This window comes from Gasterosteus aculeatus, chromosome 3, assembly GCF_964276395.1.
Source record: "Gasterosteus aculeatus chromosome 3, fGasAcu3.hap1.1, whole genome shotgun sequence".
NCBI lineage: Eukaryota > Metazoa > Chordata > Actinopteri > Perciformes > Gasterosteidae > Gasterosteus > Gasterosteus aculeatus.
The window spans coordinates 15,356,254-15,367,618 of NC_135690.1; the positions used below are offsets into that span (position 1 = coordinate 15,356,254).

An 11,365-nucleotide genomic window follows, 5' to 3' on the forward strand; every position below is an offset into this window, starting at 1 on the left:
ACCTTAAACCAACGCTTATTAGCATTTAAATTGTAATTTAAGCTTCAAGCTATAACGTCCTGCCTATAACTGTATTGATAGAACATATACTATTGTACTAATAAAATTAGCATTTAACTGAGATATACAAAATACAATATGGAAAATATATCAATGGGATATCTCAAATCAGCAGCGCAGTCAAATAGTTATCAGAGATTATATTCACACTTCAACTCCATGAAAATGAAATCTATTTGCAGTGTCATAAAACATTTTATTTTCAGTTGGGAAAATCCTTACAATAATAATAATAATACTGTACTTTTCATAGCGCTTTTCTAGGTACCCAAAGACGCTTTACAAAGACAGACAACAACAAAACCAGGCAATAAAGAAGGAGAAACAAGCAGACAAAAGAAACAAACAACACAAAAAAAAGAATAAATGGAGAAAACTGCGCCAGAATCAGTAATGAAGGGGTTAGTATTGGAAGGTGAGTTTGAAGGGGTGGGATTTGAGGGCTTGTTTTAATGATGATACGGTGGGAGCCTGGCAGATATGGATGGGGGGGGGTTTCAGAGGTGCAGCAGCTGAGAAGGCCCTGTCGCCCCAGGTTTGGCGCTGGGTCCTGAGAGTCTTCAGTCTTCAGAGGGTCTGAGGCTCGTGTTGGGGCGTCAAGGGGGAGGAGGTCTGAGAGGTATAGGGGCCAGGTTGTTCAGGGTTTTGTAGGTGGTGAGTAATATTTTGAAGTCTATCCTGTATTTGACCAGGAGCCTGTGGAGGTTGTTCATAGCGGCGGGTGGAGGTGAGCAGTCGAGCGGCAGAGTTCTGAACATATTTGAGTTTGTTGAGGATTTCGTTGGGAGAGCTGTAGAGGGCGCTGTTGCAGTAGTCGAGTCTGGAGGTTATGAGGTCATGGATGAGAATTTCGGTGGTGGCAGAGAGAGAGGGTTTGAGCCATGCAATGTTCCCGAGGTGGAAGGAGGCAGTCTTGGTGATTTGGTTGGCATGGGGTAGGAAAGAAAGGGTGGGGGTCGAGGATCTTACCGAGGTTGCGGAACAGGCTGGAGGGGGTGACGATGGAGACTTTGATGTTGAGAGAGAAGGAAATACTCATCATCGGCCCAATGATGAGTATTTCAGATTTATTGCAGTTGAGTTTGAAAAAGTTCTGTTGCATCCATGATTTTATGTCAAGGCACTGCAGTGAGTTGATGCTCTTGGAGGAGAGTAGAGTCGGGTGTTTTCGATGTAGCAGTGGCAATTGAGACCATGACGAAGGATGATTTGTTCAAGGGGAAGGATGAAAATGATAAAGAGGAGGGGACCGCCGTGGATGACTGGGGAGGTGGAGGATTTACCAGTTGTTTATGGGAATGAATAGAGGTCGGTATGCGAGAGAAGAGGTGAACCAGGAGAGGGCAGTGTCAGTTATGCCAATGGAGTACTTGAGACGTGAGAGGAGGAGTGGTTGATGGTATCGAAGGCAGTGATGAGGTCAAGAAAGATGAGGATGCTGTTAGCAGAGAGGAGTGTGGCTTTGTCAAGAAAGTTCCCCCTGATCACTTGTGAGTTTGGCCCACGTCCCATTAGGTGCTCCGTTAGATTATGTAATTAACCAAAAACAGGATAGTTAGTGTTAGCAGCCACAGGCACCAAGGGAAAAAAAAACAGTATACAAAAAGGGCCAACCGGCCTTTTGTTTCTGAATAAAGATGTGGACAAAACCAAAATTGTAGTTCAAACTATCTATTTGTTTAATGTTGTCAACTACAATTTACAAGCTCAGCCGTGTTTCCAACTGGATTGAAAAGATAGATTCCAGCATAGAGAGGCTGAGTGAACGCGGTCTGGACTCTGCAGAGCAAAGTCATGGTTTCAGTGATGCTGTGGAAGGACAGAAAACCTCCTCTCTGGTCCAGGTAGACCCCTACTCTGGAGGATCGAGGACCCGTCACGGGAGTTTGGACTTTGTTATTTCTGAATTCATAACGATCCTTGAAAATACCCAATGCCCAAGACTTTTGACAATCTCCAAATTTCTCATTTACAGTTTCACGGTCTTTGTATGCAACTGCAATAACAACTCCACCCATGCCTTTCTCGACCTCCCAGTAGCAACGTCCAGTTAGACTCTCTCTGCTCAGGACCTGATAATGATCAGTGAATCTGTCTGGGTTATTAGGATACGACTGTTCTTGTATCGTCGATGTGACTCTTCTGTTCCCCTTAGATAATAACAGACGTGTGTTCGCTGTGTTTGGATCCAGTGTGATTTTGGATGAATACTGTAAGAATTCAGCTCTGGTCCTTGGTTGTGGTTCTGACAGTAAAACATCCAGGTCAGTCCCTGTCAGTAAGACGTTTGACCTTTTCTCTCTGAGGACGTCCTCCAGTTTGTCTCTAACTTCTGACACAGCTGCTGTAACGTCCTCAAAGCAGCTCAGAGGACGGATCTTGATGCTGGATGACTCTGTAGACTCACTGAGGGGGGACACTGAGGGGTAGTTCTGGAGGAACTGGTTGAGGTCTTCTGTGTGTGAGAGCTCCTGCAGCTCAGCGTCGCTTCTCTTCAGCTCTGAGATCTCCTGCTGCAGCTTCTCCTGAAGATCTTTGACTCGACTCACTTCAGCTCTCTGCTGGGATCTGACCTGCTGCTTCACATCAGAGTTTCTTTCCTCTATGAGACAGATCAGCTGGGAGAAGATCTTCTCATTGTCCTCTACTGCTTTATCAGCAGAGAGATTGATTTTCTCCTCCTCCTGTTGAAGCAGCTTCACACCTTTCTCTCTGTCCTGGATTCTCTGCTGGATGTTGAGTCGACTCACCTCCAGCTCTCTCTGCCTCTCAGTCCTTTCTGCTGCAGCTGAGACCGTGTCGTGGTCTTTATGTTTATCCATTAAGCAAAGATAACAGATGCTCTGTTGATCAGTACGACAGAAGATCTTCATCACCTCACCATGAAGAGAGCAGATGTTCTCCTGGAGCTCTTTGGAGGGGTCCACCAGCTTGTGTTTCTCAAATGTCCGGGACTCATAATGAGGCTGAAGGTGTTTCTCACAGTAAGAAGCCAGACACACCAGACAGGACTTGACGGCTTTCAGCTTCCTCCCAGTGCAGAAATCACACGCCACATCTTCAGGTCCAGCATAGCAGTGATCAGCAGGAGCCACTTTGAGTCCACTCTTTTTCAGTTCCTCCAGCAGATCTGCTAACATGGTGTTCTTTCCCAGGACAGGCCTCGGGGCGAAGGTCTGCCTACACTGAGGGCAGCTGTGGAGGTTCTTCTCATCCTCTTTATCCCAGTGGGTGTTAATACAGCTCATGCAGTAGCTGTGTCCACAGGGAATAGTCACCGGGTCCTTCAGGAGGTCCAGACAGACGGAACAGGAGACTCTCTCCTGGTCCAGAGGATTTCCTTGCTGCGCCATTCTACCTCTTAGTGATGCTGACCATTAAAAAAGTTCGCTGAACAGAAACCATCTGTGTGTTCACCTGCTGCAGTGAATAATGAATCTGCTTCCTTCTTTCTCAACATGTTGTTTAACTATTCTTTGGCACAGGGAGGAGTTTACAGGTTGTACCACATTCCACCAGTGAGTCATCAAGTGAGAGATATAGTGTGTTAACATTGTAACGTGCAGTGACAGTTGGACTTTAAGCTTCCACTCTGCCTCCTTAAATATATTTATGATTCACTGCGGTGGTTATTGCTGTATATTTAAGGCCAGCAGAAAGCAGGTCCAAACTTCCCCACCCATCATCACAGCTGTGTCACCCGAGACTTTTCGCATTATTCCAGGAAGAGGAGCGGTTTTACATAAAGTGGGCGAGTTTTCAGTTCTTTCTACTCACGTTGAAGGGGGTAGATATGGTATATTCCCCTTACAGACGACATTGAATGACTTTGTTACTTTTGCTTCCAAGTCGCAGCTCTAATACATTTAAAAGAGGGTGGCATATTTAATACAGGAGTTTGTATTGTAGTAATCAGGAACATTTGTTACCAAAATATGTTAGACATACAAGGAAGTTGACTTGCCGTTTGTGCATAAAATCAGACAGTGAGACAATGGACAACAAGACAGATGAGACAACATAGTGCAAGAACAACATAGTGCAAGAAGTATTTAAATAAAAAATAAACTTAAAGTGCACCAGCGAACAGAAAGTGACAAGTGAGAGGTGTATGTGCGTGTGGAGTGTGAAGGGAGTGACCGGTGGGATGTCAGAGTCAGTCAGTGGGGGACCCGGGCGCTGTTGATGAGCCTGACTGCCTGCTGAGGCCGAATTTCTTTAGCTGCCTTATGAAGAACAACCTCTGCTGAGCCTTCTTGATGATGGAGCTGATGTTCAGCTCCCACTTGACGTCCTGGGTGATGATGGAGCCCAGAAAACGGAAGAAGTCCACAGCAGTGATGGGGGAGTCACGCAGGGTGATGGGGGAAGGTGGGACTGCGTTCTTCCTAAAATCCACAACCATCTCCACTGTCTTCAGAGCGTTGAGCTCCAAGTTGTTTTGGCTGCACGAAAACAACCAGATGGTCAGAATCCCACCTGTAAGCAGACTCATCCCCACCAGAGATCAGTCCAATGAGGGTGGTGTCACCCGCAAACTTCAGGAGCTCGACGGACTGGTGATCTGACTGGAGGTGCAGCTGTTGGTGTACAGGGAGAAGAGCAGAGGGAAGAGAACGCAGCCTTGGGGGGGAACTGTTGATGGACCGAGAGGCTGAAACATGTTTCCATAGCTTCACGTGCTGCTTGCTGTCAGACAAGAAGTCAGTGATCCACTTGCAGGTGGAGTCAGGTACGTGCAGCTGAGAGAGTTTGTCCTGCAGCAGAGACGGGATGATGGTGTTGAGGGCAGATTGGTGGAGCTGTGGGGGATGGAGTCAGGGCATTGACTATCAAATCTGCATTTGACTGATAAGGTTTCACATGTTTTTGAGACCGTTTCTGAGATTTACATGGGTGTGTGCGTGGCAGGCTTGAGTGGAGACTGAAAACCTAGAGTGGAGACCAGCTTCAGTATCTGGTTTTAAAAATAGTTATTCGGCATTGCCACAATTTTTACTCTTCATGCTTAGATTTTTGGTTTAAAGAAATAAAGAATCCTTTATTAATACCTGTGTGGAAATTTCTCTCTGCATTTGACCCGTTCAAAGCAGTGGGACGAGCGGCTGTCGTAAACCAACCCGTGGAGCCGTTAGGGGTGAGGTGTCTTGCTAAGGGAGACTTTGACGCGAGAGATGGAGTAGCCGGGGTCAGAACCATTACCTCTGCGCGCCTTCTCTACTCTGTGCGCCGCGGTCGACCCCAGAAAGGATTAAAGGATAGTTAATCTTGTGCTTGTCGTAGAAATGTGAATGTGGAATCCATCAGACATATACTTTGGCCACATCCCTCCGAGAGCGAGACAAAGTCCAACTCTCACCCCATAGAGACCAATCAGTGACAAGTCTCTCAGAAAGCAGAAGGTGCAAGTTTTTGAAACTGCCGGTAGAGTCGTATTTCTGATCGCACAGAAAAATAGATATATCTCTCCATTCAGCAGAGTCTTGGGTCTCGGAAGATATCCTTTTTTTGGGGGGGTTGGATTTATCGTTTTGCGTCCAGAGGCACGTTTTTGACGCTTCGTGACCACCCAACGACTCGCGGCAAGAACTCACTCTCCGTCTCTCCCTTACAAAAGTGATCGGTATTAGTTAATTAGTGCAGCAAACACAGACACACACACACACACGTATGTGGGCGGGCACCATGTCAGAAACGCACTACCTAGCATAGAGCTAAAATTACACAAGCTAACGTTGCGCTAGCTTTGGTTAAACTGGACCAAATGGCTGACAAGTGGCTATAACAGCCAGAAAAAAATCTCCCTTGTCTTTAGCTCGCTAGCTAGCTGGCTAGCTAGCCTGTGTGGCCAACCTTCACTTGCCTGCGTGGCTGACTCATGCACAGACATCAACAGAGATAATTCATCTCACCTTTTTGGAATTCGCCTGGTGCGTCTGGGTTTGTCTTTTGGTTTGTTTGCCAATCACTGTTAGTACTGTCCATTTCTGTCCAGCAAAAATCTTTCATTCACTGGTTGTCAAGCGATTAGTTACACACAATAACCAGTAGATAATGTAGTTTAATGATTTTAGCCTTCAACAGTTTTTTCATGAGGGAATTTTCAGGAAATTCATTTCAGCTCTTAAAACTTATTTCAGCCTTTTTTACAGTTCTGTATTTTCGTGCATCTTCCAAACTCCTGAATATATAAAAAATATGTCAATGGAATATTTCAAACCAGCAGAATTAGTCAAAAATTCATCAGGCATTATATTCATACTTCAATTCCATGAAAATGAACTATTTGCAGTGTAATACATTTTATTATCAGTACTCAATCTACAAGTCTTGTTCCTGGGAAAATCCTCATCTTTCCTCTCCTATCGTTTGTTGTACAAAGCTCCTTAGGTAACAATGTACTTAGCGTCAGCAGCCACAGGCACCATGGCAAAGTAAAACACAGGATACAAAAAACAGCCTTTTATGTATGAATAAAGATGTAGACAAAACCAAAATTGTAGTTCCCTTTTTTCCCTTTTTGCCAACTACAACTTACACAGCTCAGCACTGTTTCCAGTTGGACGGAAAAGATGAAGTCCAGCATAGAGAGGCTGAGTGAACGTCGTCTGGACCCTGTGGAGGAGCGTCATGGTTTCAGTGATGCTGAAGAAGGACAGAACACCTGCTCTGTAGTCCAGGTAGACTCCTACTCTGGAGGACCGAGGACCTGAGACAGGGGTTTGGACTTTGTTATGTTTAAAATTATAACGATCCTTGAAAATACCCAATGCCCAAGACTTTTGACGACCTGCAGTTTTTTCATTTACTGTTTTATGTTGTTTGTATGCTACTACAATATTAATTCCACCCTTGCCTTTCTCAACCTCCCAGTAGCAACGTCCAGTCAGACTCTCTCTGCTCAGGACCTGAAATCTATCAGTGAATCTTTCGGGCTGTTTTTCATCATTTGGTGTTCCATTGAATGTTACTTTTTTGTTTCCTTTAGATAATGACAAACAAGCGTCGGCTGTGATTGGATCCAGTGTGATTTTGGATGAATACTGTAAGAATTCAGCTCTTGTCTTTGGTTGTGGTTCTGACAGTAAAACATCCAGGTCAGTCCCTGTCAGTAAGACGTTTGACCTTTTCTCTCTGAGGACGTCCTCCAGTTTGTCTCTAACTTCTGACACAGCTGCTGTAACGTCCTCAAAGCAGCTCAGAGGACGGATCTTGATGCTGGACGACTCTGTAGACTCACTGAGGGGGGACACTGAGGGGTAGTTCTGGAGGAACTGGTTGAGGTCTTCTGTGTGTGAGAGCTCCTGCAGCTCAGCGTCGCTTCTCTTCAGCTCTGAGATCTCCTGCTGTAGCTTCTCCTGAAGATCTTTGACTCGACTCACTTCAGCTCTCTGCTGGGATCTGACCTGCTGCTTCACATCAGAGTTTCTTTCCTCTATGAGACAGATCAGCTGGGAGAAGATCTTCTCATTGTCCTCTACTGCTTTATCAGCAGAGAGATTGATTTTCTCCTCCTCCTGTTGAAGCAGCTTCACACCTTTCTCTCTGTCCTGGATTCTCTGCTGGATGTTGAGTCGACTCACCTCCAGCTCTTTCTGCCTCTCAGACCTTTCTGCTGCAGCTGAGACCGTGTCGTGGTCTTTATGTTTATCCATTAAGCAAAGATAACAGATGCTCTGCTGATCAGTACGACAGAAGATCTTCATCACCTCACCATGAAGAGAGCAGATGTTCTCCTGGAGCTCTTTGGAGGGGTCCACCAGCTTGTGTTTCTCAAATGTCCGGGACTCATAATGAGGCTGAAGGTGTTTCTCACAGTAAGAAGCCAGACACACCAGACAGGACTTGACGGCTTTCAGCTTCCTCCCAGTGCAGAAATCACAGGCCACATCTTCAGGTCCAGCATAGCAGTGATTGGCAGGAGCAGCTTGGAGTCCACTCTTCTTCAGCTGCTCCACCAGATCTGCTAACATGGTGCACTTCACCAGGACAGGCCTCGGGGCAAAGATCCGCCTACACTGAGGGCAGCTGTGGAGGTTCTTCTCATCCTCTTTATCCCAGTGGGTGTTAATACAGCTCATGCAGTAGCTGTGTCCACAGGGAATAGTCACCGGGCCCTTCAGGAGGTCCAGACAGAGGGAACAGGAGATTCTCTCCTGGTCCAGAGGATTTCCTTGCTGCGCCATTCTACCTCTTAGTGATGCTGACTGTTAAAAAAGTTGCCTGAACAGAAACAATACGTGTGTTTACCTGCTGCAGTGAATGAGGAATCTGCTTCCTTCTTTCTTTCTCAACATGTTGTATATATACATTCTTTAGCACAGGGAGGAGTTTACAGGTTGTACCACATTCCATCAGAGAGTCATCAAGTGAGACACACGGTATGTTAGCTTTGCAACTTGAAGTACAAGCTTAGTCCAACGGAGAATAGTTAGACTTTAAGCTTCCCCTCAGCCTTCTCATGAGTCACTGTGGTGGTTATCGCTGTATATCAAAGGCCAGCAGAAAGAAGCTGTGCGCAGGTTTAAACTTCCCCCTCATCATTGCAGGTGTGTCACTTGACAGACTTTCTGCGTCATTCCAGGAAGAGGAGCCGTTTTATATAACCTGGGTGTGTTCTGAGTTTTCAGTTCTTGCTCACGTGGTGCAGTTGAGCGCTGATTGCAAAGGGCGTGTTCCTCTTACAGACGACGCAGAATGACTTTGCTACTTTTGCTTCCAAGTTGTAGCTGTAATACATTAAAAAGAGGGTGGCATATCTAATCAAGCTGTTTGTATTATTGTGTACAATGCCACACTAATATTGTAGTGATATCAAGTACACGTCTCTATAAACAGGACCAGTTCCAGAACCAAACTCCTGAATTCTCCCGTTTAATTTGGTCAAACACGAGCAGCAGGTTTGTTTACAAGCAGCTCCCCTGTCTGAGACCTAAACCGGTAAGATCAGGTAAACAGCTGCTGCGTGTCACATGTTGCTCCGAATTCCACCAGCTTCTCGTCGGAAGATACCGCATCCAATCTCTGGCGTGAGGTGAGATGGAAACACCTTAAATTCAGAGCTGAGCCTTTAAAGACGTCAATTAGGTTCAACGCTCGACATTTAGAGAAGGTTTCACTTGAGGTCTGAAAACATGCAGATACATACACAGGGTTTTTCAACTCGCAGCACAGGTTTGTAAATGTCATATTTTCTGTTATTTAAAAATATTCATATTTGTCTGTGCCTTCCCTGTCAGCATTTTTTTTTTTTGCATTTGTGATGATTGACATCCAAGGTATATAAACTTATTCTACCGATTGAAAAAAAAGATTTGTGTACACATCCTCTTGTTAGAACAAATCATAAGCTGGAGTCTGCTCCCTGCTGATTGTGCAGATTTTCTTTATTTCCCTCTCATGGGAGTTATAAACAGTCGGTGTGACCGGCTGAGAGCTTCACACACTTACCTCATGCAGCCACTTGGAGCCGCCCGAGGTCCATGTCTCATAATCTGGTGACGGGTTCTCTGTTCATGCAAAGAACAACTCGTATCTGATGATTCGGGACACTGTGAAAGGTGGAAATTCTCCAAAATGTAAACAAATGTTGCCAAAAGAAGTTGCATCCCACAGCTGACTCCAAGGCAACAATAAGCTTCCTCCCTTTCTCCTGAAGCACTGTGGGAAACATACTTCTGAAACATTGAGGAAGACAAAGGAAGTTTCAGTTTATTAATATTTATTTTACACAAAACAACATTTGATGAGGTTCCACATGACAAGTGGTTACTAAACCATTTGGTTTGTCCCGTCATGTTTCATATTTATTTCTTTTCTATAGTTGGTAGTGCTTATATAATAATAAATAAATAAAAGCATTTCACACCTTAAATTTAAAATCAAACTGAATTTCTGGTACAATTGGGTAAAATAATCCAATGTTCCACAAAAGCAACAACGTCAAAGTAAATTATCACAAATTCACACAGCCGATTAATGCTGCTTTTACACGGACTAATTACAATAACGATCACAGTACTACAGTACACACATTATTAGTAAATAATATATCATTTATTCACATTCTTCAAGTGTAATTTGAATACTGGAGTTATACGTTTTACTCCACAAATGATATATTGATATTATATAAACTGTCTTAAAACGTATATTAATGAGGCTGATTAGAATATAACTCCAGTGGTACGATGTTGGAGACCTTTCAGTCATTTGGGAGCTGTGATCTGATCTGCAAGCCAGTCGGAGGAACAGCAACAGCAAATATTTAATCAGCAATTCGGTTTCGCCTTTCAAATATTCAGGAAATCTAATCCAATTAATCACGGTGTGATCTTTATTTCACGGCGTAATGAACTCCCCCCTCCACTCACTCAAGCGTGACTTCAAAAAACCCTGCAACGAACGCACCTCTCATACACACACACACACACACACACACACACACACACACAAAGGATGAAAAAGTGAAAGCAGACTGGAAGAAAATATGTCACTGAAGGAAAGACATGCAATGCAGGTCCAAAATGAGGAAATGGGAGAGGAAAGAGGTCAGAAGGAAGCAGGGTAGGAGGGAAGGAGACTAGGAAAGAGTCTGTTGCTCTTGTTTTCTGATCAAATAATTCTGACATTATTATAATAATACAAACACTGAGAGCTTCAGTGATGCTCTTAAGGCTCTACAGTGGTGCTAACACCAACAGGTTAGCACGTTGATGCTAGCATCTATAACCAATACTGTCGGCTGGGCATTCTGCTAATTTAGTATTGTTATTATTTAGTCAATTCTGATATTAATTACCGGATGGTCAATTTAGAGTCAAAGCAGGGGATGATTTAGGTAGTCCACAAACATATGGACATTATAATGTACGCTACAAGTATAACGCTATAGTGTACAGCATAATGCTGTTGTGTGCTGCCATGTTCCTCCAGCCTGTGGATTCTCAGCCAGAGGCAGAAATAAAGCTCAATCTGTTGTGTTCCATCAGGCGCAGTAAGAGCTCTCTGTTGTGTCTCACATATCTCATCTTAACAGATTGGATCATCTGGAAACACCAGCAGGAGAAGTTGTTATTTCATCACATGGGTGCACACCTCAGAAACCCTTTGGTGTTCATGTTGTATTTTTGTGTTTTCATTCTACAATATTGTTTCTAGCTCATGTTACTGTTCCTGCAATTTCTGTGTTTTTATTTCACAAAGTTTGGAAGTTTTTGTATATATATATATATATATATATATATATATATATATATATATATATACGCTTTATAAGTATGTCAATATATCTTTAGTAAGTAAT

General features: G+C 44.1%; 2 protein-coding genes across 2 annotated transcripts; both read right to left on the reverse strand.

The window, feature by feature from the left end:
• Nucleotides 1–185: 185 nt before the first annotated feature.
• Nucleotides 186–3,511, reverse strand: LOC120816584 (tripartite motif-containing protein 16-like). The gene has a single exon (XM_040172301.2). It carries the CDS (start codon nt 3,411–3,413, stop codon nt 1,749–1,751), a length of 1,665 nt encoding a protein of 554 aa, XP_040028235.2. The 5' UTR covers nt 3,414–3,511; the 3' UTR covers nt 186–1,748.
• Nucleotides 3,512–6,101: 2,590 nt separating this feature from the next.
• On the reverse strand, nt 6,102–8,655 carry LOC120816612 (tripartite motif-containing protein 16). The gene has a single exon (XM_040172352.2). It carries the CDS (start codon nt 8,244–8,246, stop codon nt 6,588–6,590), a length of 1,659 nt encoding a protein of 552 aa, XP_040028286.2. The 5' UTR covers nt 8,247–8,655; the 3' UTR covers nt 6,102–6,587.
• Nucleotides 8,656–11,365: the final 2,710 nt, after the last annotated feature.

Excerpts from the sequence above, each read along its gene's own strand:
- LOC120816584 (XM_040172301.2), bottom strand. The coding sequence starts at position 3,413 with ATGGCGCAGCAAGGAAATCCTCTGGACCAGGAGAGAGTCTCCTGTTCC.
- LOC120816612 (XM_040172352.2), bottom strand. The coding sequence starts at position 8,246 with ATGGCGCAGCAAGGAAATCCTCTGGACCAGGAGAGAATCTCCTGTTCC.